This window comes from Eumetopias jubatus, unplaced genomic scaffold (genome assembly GCF_037043125.1).
Source record: "Eumetopias jubatus isolate StellerSeaLion01/CBP00866 unplaced genomic scaffold, mEumJub1_p1.0 scaffold_3, whole genome shotgun sequence".
NCBI classification, from domain to species: Eukaryota; Metazoa; Chordata; class Mammalia; order Carnivora; family Otariidae; genus Eumetopias; species Eumetopias jubatus.
The window spans coordinates 76,026,058-76,044,587 of record NW_028274809.1 but is presented as its reverse complement, the minus strand read 5'-3'; the positions used below and the strand labels follow the sequence as shown (position 1 = coordinate 76,044,587).

The 18,530-nt window shown below is 34.9% G+C and overlaps 1 protein-coding gene across 2 annotated transcripts in view; it reads left to right on the top strand.

The window, feature by feature from the left end:
* Positions 1–18,530, top strand: part of GALNT13 (polypeptide N-acetylgalactosaminyltransferase 13) — a 458,838-nt gene that overhangs the window by 391,462 nt on the left and 48,846 nt on the right. For both annotated transcript variants that reach the window (XM_088022151.1, XM_088022150.1), the window contains exon 8: positions 10,461–10,600. In XM_088022151.1, coding sequence (XP_087878277.1) covers positions 10,461–10,600 — 140 coding nt within the window. The remainder of the gene's footprint in view (positions 1–10,460; positions 10,601–18,530) is intronic.

Genomic DNA, 18,530 nt, shown 5'->3' with positions numbered 1-18,530 from the left:
TTAGACCAGCAACATCCTAAGAAAAATACAAAGCTCTAAAAAAAGAAGACAGGCATGTTAGAATTCTCTGTAATGAAGTGGGAGACCATTCTGTAGAATATTTTAGCATCACAATAGCACAGCCGACACACTTGGCCTGTTTTCATCATTACTGAATATTGCCCTTCTTTAGTAAGTGCTGAGAAGTTCTCCTACTAACCGGTGTTAAGTCTGGTTTGTGAACTGAATCTTACGTATGCAATAAATAAACTTTGTGTTGTGTTCAGTATCCAGTCTTTGACATGACTAGTGCTGCAAGAAGATAAATACTGCATGGGCACCCCAGGAGCAACATGTTACTCTACCATTCCCAACATCATAAGTGAAGCTCATGCTTATTGAAATTTTTGTCACTGGTTGTTTCAGTAACGGCACAGTGTCCTGGGGTTGACTGATGGCTCTCCTTCAGCCTTTCGCGGCTCGCTCATTTAGAGTATGTTCAGGACAGAAGAGGGAAATCCATTGACAATGGAGATTGAGTATATTTTTGTAAGTTTTCTCTCAAAACAGAAATCAATGTGTTCTCTTAGAACAGTTTTACTGATTATGGAATTTATGTTTTTCCTGTGTGGCGTATGTGTGAAAAGCACTGCAGGGCACAAACGTGGACAGGGGAAGTGGCAAGTGAGAGATGTGTGGCACTTCAGCTTCATTTTCTTAGTAATTTGGGTTTAGAAAAATGCTTGGGCGGAGACCTTGAACAATACCTATAGTAGTGCAATTCTGAGGAGGCTTGCAAGTGATGTATGGTATGCTTCTCACTGAAAGGACATCTGGACCAAAGTTAAGTTGCTGATTTCCCACTTTACTCATCTAATATACGACAGAAGTGCGCAGGCTCAGAAAATAACCAGGGTGCTCTGTTATTAGGGGATGATGTACCCCTCGAGGTCCATATCCACAATAAAACCACCACCATTATAAGTAGCATTTAGTGAGCACTTACTACATATCATGCACTATTTAAGTGTTTTACATGTTAACTCAGTGAATAAGCACAACGACACTCTAAGGAAGGTGCTAGTATTGTGCCCACTTAGTAGAAGAAAGAGCTGAGGCCCCATGAGGTACATATATTGCCCAATATTACCCATCTAGTATGTGGCAGAGCAGAATTCACACCCAGGAAGTGAGAACCAGTCTGTAAGTGCACTGGTGTGTTCTTAATCTCCTTTAGTCATACCTGCATATAATCAGAATTCTTTCCCTTTGCTGCATAAATAGAGATATTTAAATGCTATGGAAGTCATTTCTTTTGAGAAAAATTATGTACCCTACGTTTACATTGTTAGACTAGATAATCAAGAATTGACTATGTGTACTTAATATTTCTTTTAACATGTTCCATAATATAATCTCAGACATTGTTTGAGTTAATAAGATGGGATTGCCAATTCACATTAGTTTTTCTGGGTTGTGTTAGTTTTTTTCCTTCATAACTCATAATTCAAAAACATAATTAGATTTCCTTTTGGCTTTGCAGACAAGACTGCTGACTAAATATAGACTAGGAAGATGCACTTTAATAAATACTAATAATCGTTAATGAGACCAACTAGCACTTTGGAAACAAATTTTGCATAAACTTTCTTTCTCCCCCCGTATATATATATATATATATATATATATATATATATTTAGAGAGAGAGAGAGAGAGAGAGAGTAGGTTCAGGACAGAAGAGGGAAATATGTATATAACTTTTAATAAGTATAAAGTACTAATTCTAAGTCATGAAAGCAAATTATATAGTAATTTCTTATAAACACGTATATGTGAGACAAAGAGAGAATGAGATGGAAAGCCCCGGAGGAAAAAGAGAATATGTACCAGACAGTCGTGCAACTAATATCTAAAGAATGTCCATTGGTGTCAGGTAATGTTCTAGGGACTGAACATACACACATCAACAAATACGTGTTTGTATTTCATACCATTTTCTTGGTTTAATTGAAATCTTAAGATAGAAACTGGCTAATGAAAAAAATTGAACAGTATATTTATTTATTTATTATTTATTTATAAATTTATTAATTAAAAAATTTGGGGGACATCTGAGTGGCTCAGTCGGGAATCCCATCCCAATACACCCCATTTAAATTAAAACCCCATTTAAGAAGTTCACAGGGATCATAGCAAGAAGCCTGGCTGGAGGGGGCGTGCCTGCAGGAGTATGCTGGGACTGCACCCCGGAGGGCCCTGCAGGTGTCTGTGTATCTAGGCTGCAGTTCACAGGAGGGACATAGCATCTGCCAGTTCTTTTGTTCTTGGAGTAGTCTCCCAAGGATCCCTGCCTCTCCAACACAGGCTTTGAGATTAGTAAATAAATCTCCCTCCGGTTTACACCAGGCATTTTTCAACCTGTTGCTTCCATGCTGTATCTCAGCCTGCTGATTTTTTCTAAAGTTGCAGGTGTTAATCCCTGCTGATTATAAGAACTTTTGAAATTAGGCCCCTCTGGTTTTCAAAGCCAAATGTTATGGGGATTCAACCTCCCTTTGTGAGTTGCCCATGCCCGGAGTGCCCGGGGTGAGGGTCTGTTTCTTCCCCCTCTCCGTCCCCATGTCTTCCCTCTCTCCTGTGTGCAGTCCTGAGGGTCCATTTAGCTCCTGACTGCCTCTGACCTTCCTATCCTCTTTGATGTGGCCTCTTCTCTACAATTAGCTGTGGAGAGTCTGTTCTGCCATTCTTCAGGTTGCTTTCCAGGTTATTTACAGGAATGTGGCTGTTACCTAGTTGTATTCTTGTGATAAGATGAGCTTAGCATCCTTGTGCTTTGCCATCTTCCCTGGAAGTCGCTAGTAATCAGTTTTAAATAGTAATGTGATAACATTTATCTCCACATAATAAAAAATGGTAAACTAAAGGATAAATTAAAATAGTCAGTGTTGGGCGCCTGGGTGGCTCAGTCGTTAAGCGTCTGCCTTCGGCTCAGGTCATGATCCCAGGGTCCTGGGATCGAGTCCCACATCGGGCTCCCTGCTCTGCGGGAAGCCTGCTTCTCCCTCTCCCACTCCCCCTGCTTGTGTTCCTGCTCTCACTGTCTCTCTCTCTGTCAAATAAATAAATAAAATCTTTAAAAAAAAATAAAAAAAATAAAAAAATTAAAAAAATAAAATAGTGTTCTGGAAGGGAAATTAGCTTCTTACACCATAAGACGGTGTGTGAATTTGAACAATTTTCTGAAAAGCAGGTTAGTAATATATATTTTTTAAAGTCTTGAAATCAGCATATAATTTATGAAAATATATTGCTTCTAAAAATTATCTTAATAAAACAATCAAGGGCATAATAAAAATTATACAAAGATGTTCATTGATTTTAAAGTCCAAAATAAGTAACAACTTGAATTTCCAAATATAGAACATTGATTAAATAAGTTATTGCCAATTTGTAGAATAGAACAACACAGAGGCATTAAAAACAAAGTTACAGAAGAGTTTAGAGAACTTGAAAAGTGTTCATGACATACTGTCTCAGGGGAAAAGTATCTTATAGTTATCCATAAATAGAAGTCTAGAAAAATCATTACCATAAGGTAAATATAGTCATATTACAAGTAATTTTTATTTTACTTTTCATAGTTGTTAATGTTTTAGAATTCTGCAATGAATACATATTTTTCAAATAATTGTAAGAAGTTTTTAAAAGACCAATATACAAATTGTATGCAAATTTTTCCTTACTCCTGGGGATAAAAAAAAAAATGCATACAAGTACAGCAGTAGTATTTTTATTGGCTCAATATCTCCTTTGGATTTTCCATAGAAAACATGAGTTATAGAGCAGATTACTACATATTCTGGCTATTCTAGCTTCTGAAAGATGGTAACACTGCCTGAACATCCTTACTTGGAATTTTTTTCCTAGCAGTTATAGATTTTATACTCCATTTGCTTTAACTGATACTAAATTGACCTTTATTTTTAAAGGCCATTGCAAAGATTCACTTTTCTTATTTCCCATATTCTCATTGATCAGGGATCAAGCAGTTGAATATGAGACTTTTATTGCCAAATTGAACTGAAGTTTGAGGCAATTACCTAGAAACTTTATCCTCAAGATCTGCCCAAACTTTTGACTATGGTATCAGACAGACTTAAATAAATTGACAAGTTTTCTAATATTTGCAACTTCTATGTAATATACCTCTCAGTAGAAGCTATGATCTTTGTACCATTCATTATCTCATTTTTATTCCATTAAAATAAAATTGCAGTAATAATAGGAAATGATAAATTCATCATATAATCACTATATGTTATTAGCTGGCATGTGCCATCAGCCTGTTAATGTAATTCTATCCAGTAACTCCTAATAAGTGGTTATGAGCATGGGTAATTTGTGTGCATTTCAAGAATGGAAAAAAATTAAAATGGTGATTTAAAAGAATAGTTTAAAATTAGAAAAATATTCGAAGTAATCTGCTAAACCTCTGACACAGTATAGTTTTTAGATATTCTAGACTACAATAATCTCTAGGTGGCTTAAAAATGATTTTTATTATTACTTCTCTTGAGAAGAAAATGCAGATCCTTATCCATAAAGCTCCTGATGATAAATTTTCAAAGTAAATAACAATATAAAGAAGGTGATTTCCTCTTAATAGGGAATTTTGAAAATATATTAAAAAATTCTGAGCTGAAACTATGTATAATGGTCTACTATAATATACAAGTATATTATTAATATATCATTGTATACAAAAACATTGATTAGCTGCATAGTTTTAATTGTGCTTAAGGAAAAGATAGATTCTTTTTAAAGATTTATTTATTTTAGAGAGAGAGAGAGCATGCATGCACACGAGTGGGGGGGAGGGGTAGAGGGAGAGAATCTTCAAGCAGACTCTCTGATGAGTGAGGAGCCCTGAGGTGGGGCTCAATTCAAGGAACCATGAGATCATGACTTGAGCCGAAATCAGGAGTCAGACGCTTAACCAACTGAACCACCCAGGTGCCTTAAAATAGGAGACTTTTTAAAAGTTTTTTCCTCTCTCTTTTTTTTTCAGTAGCAAAGGGAATGTGTTTTTATTTTTCTAATTTTTTTGGCTTCATATATATTTTATTTTATTATAATGTCAATATAATAAAAATTATTTATATTTTTAGTAACATTTTCCCATGTTCTAATACACCTAATTGTTTCAATATATGTATTTTGACAATTAGATATACCATTGATCTGCTTAAGCATTCCTGATTAAAGGAAATCATTTCCCCTTTTTATGCTGCATTATATATTTTTATACAGAAAACTCTAAGCTTTGGCCTATAATCAGGCTATTCTGTCATCAGGACCTTGATTATGGGGAACCAGAACCACAGGCCTCTTAGCTATCTACTAAGGAAGAACTTAACAGAGATTATTATGATCTTTAATCTATCGTCTATATAAAAATTTAATACATGATTATTCTACATATATAAATTTAATACTACCTTGAAATAGATTTTTAAATGATGAATAGAGGACAGGTTATTAAATAAAATATAACAAACCTGTATATGTTATCATTTACTTATTAATCACACCTGCAAACTGGGAGTTAATTAAAATACTCTTTTTAACTTATTCTGAAGCTTTATCTAATTGTCAGAGTTTTCTCAGGGTTTGTGCAAGTCCTACTGAAAGACTTACCTTAAAAACTTGCAACTTTTATAAGTTGCCTTTGAAAAAAAATAATAACACATTAAGATTCATTCTGTTGCAACATTCCTCCCTCACCCCAGTCTATTTTTGTCATAGCATGTATCGCCTTCTGATGTATTACTGTACATGTCTCCCTCCTCTAGGATGTAATCTCCATAGAGGAAGATTTTTTTTTTAAGATTTTATTTGTTTGACAGAGAGAGAGACAGCGAGAGAGGGAACACAAGCAGGGGGAGTGGGAGAGGGAGAAGCAGGCTTCCCGCCGAGCAGGGCGCCTGATGCGGGACTCGATCCCAGGACCCTGGGATCATGACCTGAGCCAAATTCAGACAGTTAATGACTGAGCCACCCAGGCGCCCTGAGGAAGATATTTTTAATTTGTTTTGTTCACTGATATATCCCAAGTGCCTAGAAAATGTGCCTTGTATATAGTTGGAACACAATAAATATCTGCTGACTTAATCTTGTCTTGGCCTCTGCTCTGTATTTTTGTCTTTTTTTCACTTTCTCTTCCCATCTGTTTACCTCAGTCCTGTATTGGTGTCATTGTCTTAGGCATTCTCTATATGGTAGCTTCCAAAGCTCCAGGTTTAAATCATCTTTACAGCTATCAATTAGAGAGGAAATAGAGCCTCAACTTCCTAATAGTCCTAGGAAATTCTCAGAATATATATCTTTATTAAGCTGCCTGGTTCATAGGCTCATTCCTTAGCCAATCATTATGACGGGTTATGTGTAGGATGGAAAAATGGAATGCTTTGATTATCTTGGGTGTTACTTGAATGTAGTAAAGGACAACTCATGGAAGTTCCTGGTTAATACCATTCTAGACAGGAAAAAGGACAAGTACAAAACCATGAATTGGGAATGAACTTGGCATGTTTGAAGAAAACCAAAGAAAAAGGGGCACCTGGGTGGCTCAGTCAGTTAAGCGTCTGACTCTTGGTTTTGGCTCAGGTCATGATCTCACAGTCGAGAGATTGAGCCCCACTTTGGACTCAGTGCTCAGCGGGGAGTCTCCTTGAAGATTCTCTCCCTCTGCCCTTCCCTCCACGCATGCATGCATGCTCTCTCTCCCTCTCTCTAAAATCAATAAATAAATCATTAAAAAAAAAGGCAAAGAAAAAAAAAAGCCAGTGTGGCCACAATGAAGTGATTACAGATGATTAGGTCATAGAGATAATCAAGAATCATTTCATGAAGGATCTTAGGCAATGGTTAAGATATTGTCTATTCCTAGCATAATGAAAAATTCATTAGAAGCTTTGGAGCAGGGTAGTGACATGACTTTCTTTGTATTTCAAATATATTGTCCAGGGAACAGGCAATAGCCAATAAAGGATAGTTGGAGAAATGTAAGATGTCAGGGGAACTAGTTAGAAGCCTATTACAATGCTAGTTTAGTCAAGAGATGAGAGATTATGCAACCAGGATGGCAAAGGGGATGTTTGAGGGACTGAGGATGTATCAAACAAATAGGAATTGCTAATGAGCTGAATATGTGAGTGTGAGAGAAAGATAATTACCATGAGAAAATGGGTGGATTTTTGTGGTAGTTCCTGAAATGGAGAACCTTGGAGTTGGATGAAGTTGGAAAATCAAGAGGACAGTTTTGGACATGTCAAATTTGAGATGCCTATTTAAGATCCCAGTAAAATTGTTGGGTAAACAATTGGGTGAGCTATTTTGGAGAGGTTTGGGTTGCAGATAAGAGTTTGGGAAACAAGTAAGAGTGTATTTCAAGCCATGGAAATGAATAATTCAGGCTCTACTTCATGGTCTTTCCATGACACAGGCTAACAAAGGCCTCACCATCTTGAACATCTTGAAGCCATACCAGCTGTGGTACAAGGCCTCCTCAGTCCCTGTAGTAAAGGAAAAAAGAACCAGAGGGTCTCATACCTGGTCTTCTGGTCTTTAAGACAAGACTACTAGGGATTTACCCAAAAGATACAAAAATACTGATTCGAAGGGACACATGCACCCTGATGTTTACAACAGCATTATCAACAATAGCCAAATTATGGAAAGAGCCAAATGCCCATCAACTGATAAATGGATAAAGAAGAAGTGGTATGCATATACAATGGAATATTATTCAGCCATAAAAAAATGAAATCTTGCCATTTGCAATGACTTGGATGGAGCTAGGGAGTATAATGCTAAGCAAAATAAGTCAGTCAGTAAAAGACAATACCATATGATTTCACTCTTATGTGGCATTTAAGAAACAAAACAAATGAGCAAGGAAAAAAAAAAAAAACAGAGACAAACCAAGAAACAGACTCTTAACTATAGAGAACACACTGATGGTTATATGTAAGTGATGCGTCACTAAATTCTACTCCTGAAACCAATAGTACACTGTATATTAACTAACTAGAATTTAAATAAAAACCATCAGTGTGTTCTCTTTAGTTAAGAGTCTGTTTCTTGGTTTCTCTCTCTCTTTTTTTTTGCTCATTTGTTTCTTAAATTCTTGTTTCTTAAATTGGACCAACTGTTCAAGAGGGTTCCTTTTTCTCCACATCCTCACCAACACTTGTTTCTTGTGTTTTTAATTTCCACCATTCTGACAGGTGTGACGTAATAGCTCATTGTAGTTTTGATTTGCATTTCCCTGATGATTAAGTGACAATGAGCACCTTTTCATGTGTCTGTTGGCCATCTGTATATCTTCTTTGGAGAAATATCTGTTCATGTCTTCTGCCTTAATTTTTGAGTGTTGAGTTTTATAAGTTCTCTATATATTTTGGATACTAACCCTCATAGTATCTCACTTCTATGTTAGAAAATATAGCTATAGAGGGAAAAAACATTCTCACCAAAATATTAAGATAAGCCCACAGTATTTTTATGCTTTTCTAAGAGTAATTAAAATAATTATCTAGGACTAAGACAAAACTCATGTAGTGGCAATGCCAAGGGGCAGCTTAGGGTGATAGTGTAAGAAGGTTTTAGCTTTTCTCAGTAGTATCTGTCATTTTACACCAACCAAATCTTTGCCAAATCTGATGTGGGCAATTAATATTTTCTCTTATCTAATGTAAAATATATGCAAATGAATCTTTAAACTCCTTTCCAATCAGAAAACCGCTCATAAAAGCCTCCTCGGAAAAAATTCTGGAGCCAGGACTATTACATTTTAATGATGAAAAAGGAAAGATCCTGATATATAAATAAGCTATCTCGATTACATTTACCCACCTCAAAAATGAAACAGTACAGTAAAACTGATTGTCAAATTAAGTCCTCTGAAGCTACAGTGCCCTTTTTTTTTCTGGGTCCAATGGAATCTCTTTATATGATTTTCAAGACTATTTATTAGATCACTGCAATTGATATAGCACTTAACACAAAGAGAAATTCTTGTAGTGATCTATTTTGTAAATGTTTTCTAGGCTCTTCTTTTGAAGGTTGCACTCCAGATTGCAAGTTCTGAATAGGATTATTTTGAAAGCAAATATTTATGTGCTTAAAAAGCCCAAAGACCTTATTGTTTTCTGTCCAAACACCAGGTAGAAAAATCAATATGGTCTTTTAGAAGGAAATGGTTTGGCTGCTTAAGCATCATCAGGATGCTTTCTAACAACACTAAAGCATTTAATTTTGGAAAAACAAAAATTAAGAAGAATTTTTAAGGAATAGTGAGGAAATGGGGAAACTAACAGGTGATGAGAGCTTCAAGAGTGTTGCCACTTTTGAATACATTGACTCAAATAATGGCATTAGTTACAGACATCTGCATTGTCTAAACAATTTTTCATTGTTTTATAGAATGATTGTTAGGTTTTGCTGTTTGGCTGGGATAGAATATACTAAATACTGGGCCTTTTTTTTTTTTCTGTGCCCAAGTCTAGTTGCTTACTTGTCTTAAACATGTTAAACACAGACTTGTCAAAAATAATCTAAGGCAGTCTTCTCACAGTTATTTAGTCATTTCAGGCAAATCATTTTTAATATTGATAGTAGTGAGCAAATCACATCACCATGGTATTTTTATATAAAAATTAGTAGCATTGTTGTTTAATTCTCAACTAGCTAGCATCATTTTATGATCATCAATGGAAATATTCCTTTTAACTTCATATATTCTCCTATTATATGAATTGAAATTAAGTAATTTTAATGTACACATGTTAAGTATAAGCCATTTCCTTAGTTTAGCTTACTTATTTACTATCTTGCTTATCTAAGAATTTGAGGTGGCTCACATTAACTCATAAAATAATACAAGAAAAAAATAAAGAAAAAATCAGGTTTGTGGTAAACCTAGATAGAATAAAAGTTCAAGAAGAAGAGAGAAAGTTAGAACACATAAGTGTTCATTGTGAGGATCATATTTATATAAATTTATCATGAAATCTACGATGGTGAATAAAAGACCCTAGAGAAATCTGAGGATTAGAATTTTTATTAAAGAGAAACAGCCACATTATCACACAGCTCAGTTAAGTTTTGATTATGAGATGATAAATTAATACCCAGTTTACACTTATTTGATTAATTATTCCATCTAAGAAGTATAAGTACTTGGTGATAAATATTTCCATTTGAAAAGCCATAGCCAAAGGAAAAGCTGTTTTTTATATCTATTTCATGTACTAACTGTTGCTAGTAAGAAAATCAGTGTAGTAGCAGCTGCATATGCAATTGAATTTGATGGAATTAGAGTAGAGGGGAAAAAAACTGATAACAAAGTAAACAGAGTGAAACGTACTAAATCAAAAATAACACAAACTGATTTGTGTGTTTCTCTGAAAAATTCCAGGTGTTGTCAAAGTGGATTATGGAGATGTGTCAGTCAGAAAAACACTAAGAGAAAATCTGAAGTGTAAACCCTTTTCTTGGTACCTTGAAAACATCTATCCGGACTCCCAGATCCCAAGACGTTATTACTCACTCGGTGAGGTATGCATTATTTATTTTGGTTAAGTTATAAATATATTTTGCAAATGGAGCAATTTCTAAGGAGCTCAATATTTTTTATGTTATGAATAAAATGCTTTCAGGTTTTTAAATAGATCTATTTTAAATAACTTCTCAAGTCACTTATGGTCTCAAGGACCATAAAGGTCTTTATCATTGGGATTTGCAAAAGTAAGGGGATAGTTTAAGACTAAATAGTATTTTCTTGTTTCTTTACCAACAGTTCAGAAACTTTTTGGTCATATGGACCTTACACCCTTAAAATTTACTGTGAACCCCAAGAGCTTTGGTTTAGGTGGCTTAAAACTATTAATATTTAATGTATTGAAACTAAACCTGAGAACTGTAAAACCCATTTATTAATTCATTAAAAATAATGTTATCCATTACATGTTAATATAAGTAATGTGTTTTTAAAAACAAATATATTTTCCAAAGCAAAATCAAATAGCAAGATTAGCATCAATTATATTTTTGTAAATTGCATAACTGTCTGGCTAATAGAAGTTAACTGGAGTTTGTTTTGGTATTCAGTCTACTGTAATAGTACACACCATGTAGCCTCTGAGAGACTCCTTGTACTTCATGAGAAGTGAAAGTGAAAACTGCAAGTAATAGCTTAGTGTTATTGTTAAAATCGTGTTGACTTTGTAGGCCCATTGAAAATCATTGATCTTCTACCATTGTTTTCCAAACTACCTATTTTTAATAGGTAATAAAATTTTTTAATTTAAATTCAGTTGATTAACATAAAATGTATTACTGGTTTCAGAGATAGAGGTCAGTGATTCATCAATCTTATTATGTAATACCCAGTGCTCATTTTATCATGTGCCCTCCTTAATATGTTTTCCAAAATATCTACTATCTGTAAAAATATATAGTTGGCTTCATTATGACTATGTAAACATTTCACAATATATATTCAGTTGCTCAAAATAAGAGCCATTCCTTTATGAATTGTATGCCCCAAATTGGTAATTTCCCACTTAATAGGGATCAGTTTTGGGAATCAAAACTAATTTAATATTGGTTGTAATTAAAGCATTTTGACAGAAATGATACAATGCACTTGGAAAATAATTATTAATTAAGTTTGTCCTTAGGTTGAAACTGCAATTTTCTTAGGTCATAATAGTAGAATATCTGAAAATGTGTAGAGCACAACCTAACACTTTTTCGGTTCATTTGCCAAAAATAACAATCTGTAACTTATCCACTCTGTCACTTTAATCCATAAATATAATTTATTTATGATTAACTAGAAAATAATTGAAGCAAAAATTACTGAGACCGAGTGGACCCCAGCAGAACTGTTTTTTAAAGGCTGTTTTTCTGTGTCCACATCCCTGCTCTAGTTGTCAAATTTCCTCTTCCTTATTAGCCATGTAATATCTCTTTATAGAATCTTTCAGTTTACATCTATTTAAACTTAATCTGAATAATGTAGTGCAAAGATTTGCGTGTAGTAACAGTGAATGTATGACTTTCTTTTTTTTTTTAAGATTTATTTATTTATTTTGGAGAGAAATAGCCTGGGGGGAGGGGCAGAAGGAAAGGGAGAGAGAGAAAGAAGCAGACTCCCCACTGAGCCCAAAGCCCAGCAGAGGGCTTGATCTCAAGACCCTGAGATCATGACCTGAGCCGAAATTGGAGTTGGCTGCTTAATTGACTAAGCCACCCAGGTGCCCCTGTACAACTTTCTAAGTTTGACTCTAGTTACTTAATTGTCCTGTGCCTCAGGGTTTTATTTTTTGTTTGTTTGTTTGCTTGCTTTTATTAAGGGGGAGGGTTATTGCCATTGTTTTCAAATAATGTAACATTTCTATTTAAGCACTAATGTTACAGGGATTTATATTCGATACATTATATGAGCCCTTTTTAAACTAGAACACTGTTTATGTGCTAGTTATTATGATCTAGTGCTTCTGAGATCCCCAATATCTAATACTTTCATTTCTTTACTGAAAAGTGTTTGAACAATTGTGAACCTGACTTGTACCCTAAGAAGAAGGGCATGTTTCTATTCTTGTCATAGAATGTTGCTCCCGCTGCAGTCAGGGTACCCAGCTGATGAGTGAATATTGATTACTTTTTCTAAAAGGAGGTATAACCAGGGCCTATAATGAAACAGATATGAGTAAGGTGGACTTTTTAGAAATTTTCTGGGGCCTCCCAAGTGACTCCTGAGAAGAACTCTGAAACAGAACCGAGATGTTTATTTCCATGTTAAAAATCCAATTTTATGGTTTCCTGCACTACATCAAGGAAACATAATTAACTGACTTCCTGAAAAAGTAAAAATATAGTGTGGGCAAATTCCTTTGTACAACCTACTGATTTTGAATTAGCTGCCTTCTGTGATAGATCAGGTAGCCATATTTTAATGTATAGAAATAGTTTGAAAGAAAGAGACTGTACCTTTCTGGGTTTTTGAAACACATCCAAGAAGAGACAGCTTGTTAGTATTAAAAAAAATACCAGGCCTTGGAGGCAAGCAGAGGGAGGTTTAAATCCTGACCTCATAGCCTAGGACTTGAGTGGCTCTAGGTCTCCTCTCTTGTCCCTGTCGGCAGTGTGAAGATAATCATAAAGGACTATAGTGATGATTGAAGATCTAGAGCATTTAGCACAATGCCTGGCAAGAAGGAGTAGCAGCACCTGTAGAAATAGTTATTATAATTATTATAGCTACCATTTACTGATTTCTTATTAAATGAAACATTATGCTAGATGCCTTATAACAATTATATTATTTAAAAATCTCAACTCCACGACTTGGGTTTTGTTATGATCCCAATTTAAAATGGAAACTGACATGTAGAAAATTTATGTGATTCACCTATGGGTCATTGAGCTCGCTGTTAAACTCAGGATTCAAATAGATGTGAGTCTGACACTAATGCTCACTTTTTCTTTAAGCTAGAAAGACAAAATAGGTTGTATTATTATAGTTTATTCAAAATGCTTTTGTCACATAAGAGGTGAAGCTGGAACCTATATGTTACATGCTAAGGATGCAAAGTCAAATAAGCAAAGCCCTTTCCTCTTAAGCCATTCTACTGAAATGGGGGCAGGAGAGATGGCAAAAAAGAAACAAAGAATTAAGAAATTCAGAGAATTAGGGGCGTCTGGGTGGCTCAGTCAGTTAGGCGTCCAGCTCTTGATTTTGGCCCAGGTCACGATCTTGGGGTTGTGGGATCAAGCCCGGGTTGGGCTCCGCACTCAGCGGGGAGACTGCTCGAGATTCTCTCTCCTTCTTCCTCTACTCCTCCCCGCACCAGCCCCCGCCCCCCATGCTCTCTCTCAAATAAATAAATAAATACTAAAAAAAAAAAAAGGAAATTCAGAGAAATAAAAGATGCCCTACATGAAGTATATAATCATGCTATAAACTGCTGCTTCAGAACCCCTAATTAATTAAAAAAAAAAAATCTGTGAGATGTGTTAAGTTTCAAACTTCGTGGGATATTATTGTGCTGTAGTTTTCCACTTTAAAACCAGCCCTAAAGAGATGCAATCCAGCATCTGTTTCCATGGAAACAAAAGGACAAGTTTACCAAGCACTACTTCCCGATTTGATTTTGCATAGTCATGTATACATAATTTAAGATGGACATTTTGATAATGAGTTTGGGATGAGCTGTTAATGGACAACAGACTTTTACTTAAAGCTTTTTCTTTCTTACTGCCTGCCATTAACCATTTTTAGAAGAAAGTAAAAAGCTATCTTTCCTTACATATGAGGGTATTTTTTTTCAGATACTTAGAGCCTCAAAGTGGTATTAGGTATCCAACCTACTTATCAAGATAACAAATTATTTCTTTGTGATATGTATATTTTTCATATGTACTCATCACTTAATTTAAAATGAAATTGATAGGATTTAACAATTTACAATTTCCTTAAGTTTCAATGTTGTTCAAAGCCTATTATTTAATATTCCAGTGTATTGGTGAATATAAATTTTTCTCTGTCAATTTCTCTTTATAACTTTCTTAGCTGTATTGGAAGATGCAAATTTGATATTCAGTTTCTCATTATCCTATATCATCACCAGAACAATCATTAGGAAATTTATTGATATCAGTATCTTAATTTGTTATGTTTGAATTTTATTCAGGTAATTGAAATATTCTTTAACCAGCCCATGACTTACATGCAATTTCCAATGGGAAGTCAAAAGCTGTGCAATTGCTTTGAACTAAAACCTTTAAGTAGCTTAATGAAGCATGTGCCTTTTAGGTTCAGTGAGCATATCATAATAGAACAAGGAAGTCAAGTTCTTTGCAGCATTAAATTCTTTCTTAACTAGACCTTTAGCTGATATAGATTTAACATGTCAGGTTTTGATCTTGTAAATATAAAGGCAAATTCAAGTACGATAGGATTGAAAAATGGGATTCTAAAGTCATAATGCTTCAAATTTGGGGGCCTATGACAAGCCAGCATTTTGAGAAAAAAAAATGTATTGTGAGCTCTGTAGGGCAACAGGGAGAAGTGGATTTGTGTAACCAAGTGACTTAACTCTTGGGGCTTACAATTTACATTTGCTTACAATTTACATCTGGCTTCGAAGATGTTTAGACATTAGTCTGTGCATTTCGGATTGCCTACTCAACCTCAGAACTCCTTTTTCTTTTTGTATCCTTTAACCATAATAGCTAGTTAAGGTTCTGGTACATATTAGTACTGTATCCCATAAATGTTGTTAAAAAAGCAAATTTATGTAACTAAAAATAGGCGCTTGAGGCTGCTTGGCCGCAGGGATTAAGGGTACAATCTGTGACTGCCAAATGCAGATGCTAAAACGCTTAGAGATTTACCCTTGCTTGGTAATTAGGAGATCTATTTATAGATTCACAGTCTTCCTGACCTTTCACTAGGATAACCAGTGAGGAAGCCTCGTTTTAGATGACTTACACTAATGGGAGCATTCTCTTTGCCCACAATTCTGTTTCACAAACTCTTTGTGACCCAGTAGCTAATTTTCAACCTAGGGCAACTGAACAGGCCTATGTACAGAAAAAAAAAAAAAAAAAAAGATGTTAATCTTCATCAGATCTTAACTTTAAAGACTGTTGGACTGTGTAGCCTACCTGTGAACAAAGTGAGGAGTTTATCACCTGAAAAAATATTTTTTACTTCACATTGCTGATAATTAGACTAGAACTAATTCTAATTTTATTACTCAGGTAGATTTTGACACAAACAATGGTAACAAACTATTGGGCATTTACTGAGTTCTCCCAGTATTCTCGTTTGTTTTTGTTATCCACCAAAATAAATGAAAATGTCCAATTTTCTATGTTCTTTACATAGAAAAGTATGTAAAGTTGGACAGGGGTTAGTGTATCATGTAATCAGAATTTTTAAATCTTGTAGTCATTAATCAGAGCATTCTCGTTTTTTAATCTTTCTTTCTTTCTTTCTTTCTTTCTTTCTTTCTTTCTTTCTTTCTTTCTTTCTTTCTTTCTTCCTTCCTTCCTTCCTTCCTTCCTTCCTTCCTTCCTTCCTTCCTTCCTTCTTTTTCTTCTTTCTTTCTTTCTTTCTTTCTTTCTTTCTTTCTTTCTTTCTTTCTTTCTTTCTTTCTTTCTTTCTTTCTTTTCTTTCTTTCTTTCTTTCTTTTTCTTTCTTTCTTTTTCTTTCTAGTGCCTGAGGGGGTGCTCAGAGGGAGGGAGAGAATCCTAAACAGACTCCATGCCCAGCACAGAACCCTACGCAGGGCTCGATCTCACATCCCTAGATCATAATCCGAGCAGAAATCAAGAGTCAGTTGCTTAACCAACTGAGCCATCCTGGGGCCCAAACAGGGCATTTTAAACCCAGGTCTACATAAGTAGTCAGCTTGGATTTGTTAAATATATAGATTTTGCACTCATCCTTCTGATTTATGCACAATTTGGTAAAGAGAAAATATACTTAAATGCATATTCACTAGAGCAATTATAATATGGAAACATTAACATTAAACTGGAATTCACTGCAGATGTACCTATTTTCTTCTTTTCAAGTAAAGAGAAACCAAACGAGGTTGACATATGTAAAATAATAATGAATAACAATGTACAATTGAAGGATAAGCATGTGTTGGAGTAATTAAAGCAAAATAAAAGCTAATTTAAGTTTAGATTATTATCTTTAGAATGGATTTTACATACTGGTTTTGAAATGCAAAGGTATGAGGGTGAGTGGGAGCATATGCCTCTTTTTTAAAATTGAGAGTTACTGTTTCTTGCTGTTACAATCCAGCAGAGGGAGCAAAAGCTAATGAACAAACTATGTAAGTGGTAAGAACATTACCAACAATGCTGGGTAGAAACATTTAGAAAAAGGCTTGCTGATATCAAACACAAAAACACAAGTGGGAAAAATACTCTCTATTTTATGTCATTAAAAATTGTTTTCAAGCAATAAAAGATTATGTGTAAACAAAGGAATCTCAAAGCAGACAACAATTGAAGTTAAAACTATGCTGGCCCTATGCCACATATTCAAAGCTATACCATAACATAAAGAATGATTCAAAAGAATTTTCCAGATCTGAGAACTACCAGTGTGCTCTACTTATGTGGATACAGGTCATAAAATAGAATCTGTAAGGAATTTCTAATGAATTGAAGGTCATCAGTGTTTGTTTGCCTAGATTTTTCTCAGAATTAATGGCATGACCAAGTAATTGGTGTTGTCAGATAATATGGTACCAGTGGCAAGATCAGGGTCTTTCCTAAAATTCATTTTTTTTTAACAAACATTCTATGATGTGCCAGGGTATTCTTGGAAAGGTTCTGATTTAAAAATCACACAAGATCATCCTAAACCAGATCAGCCTTTCCATCTCAAAAGATAAGGTGCATAGATTAAAACCTTCTGTATGCCAACATCTTATAATTTGCAATAAGAATTGCTTAATGTGGATTATCAGTACACATTAGTGACCATTTTTATATTTTAAAGAGAATATAGCAGATTCCCATAGTGTTGGGTTCACTGACTTGAGAACAATCTGATGTACACTAACCTGCTTTCTAAGTGTGCATGGATTTTTTTTTTTAATCTGAGTATTATAGGTCTAGTGACATAAACCTTTTTATATTGTCTCTATCCAGATGAAGTGTCTCTTTTATTTATTTATTTATTTATTTTAGTTGGCTATTGATACTCCTGTTCCTGATATTCTGTGTCCCATCCTATTTGTGCCTAATGTCATCCTGGCCATAGCCAGAAATTATTTACATGACCTCAGCCCAACAGTGTGGCACTTAGCATCTAGTCTTCTTGACTTGGTCCCCTAGGTCTGATCCTAGCCGGCTCATGTTTCTTGTTCCATGTGTCTTCATCATTGTCTGAATGACCAATTGTAACTTTTACTCTGGTTAGCTACAACCCAGCCATTCCTTGCTCCTTCCACACCTGTTTTCTGACAAATACTGCCTGCCTATCTGGATGTCAGGATTATAATAACTTTCTTTTTTTTCTTTTTACTTTCTCAAGATGCACTTTATTTTTTTAAATTAACATATAATGTATTATTTGTTTCAGGGATACAGGTCTGTAATTTATCAGTCTTACTCAATTCACAGCGCTCACCATAGTACATACCCTCCCCAATGTCCATTACCCAGCCACCCCTTCCCTCCCACCCCCCTCCACTCCAGCAACCCTCAGTTTGTTTCCTGAGATTAAGAGTCTCTTATGGTTTGTCTCCCTCTCTGGTTTCGTCTTGTTTCATTTTTCCCTCCCTTCCCCTATGATCCTCTGTCTTGTTTCTCAAATTCCTCATATCAGTGAGATCATATGATACTTGCCTTTCTCTGATTGACTTATTTTGCTTAGCATAATACCCTCTAGTTCCATCTGCATCATTGTAAATGGCAGGATTTCATTTTTGATGGCTGCATAATATTCCAT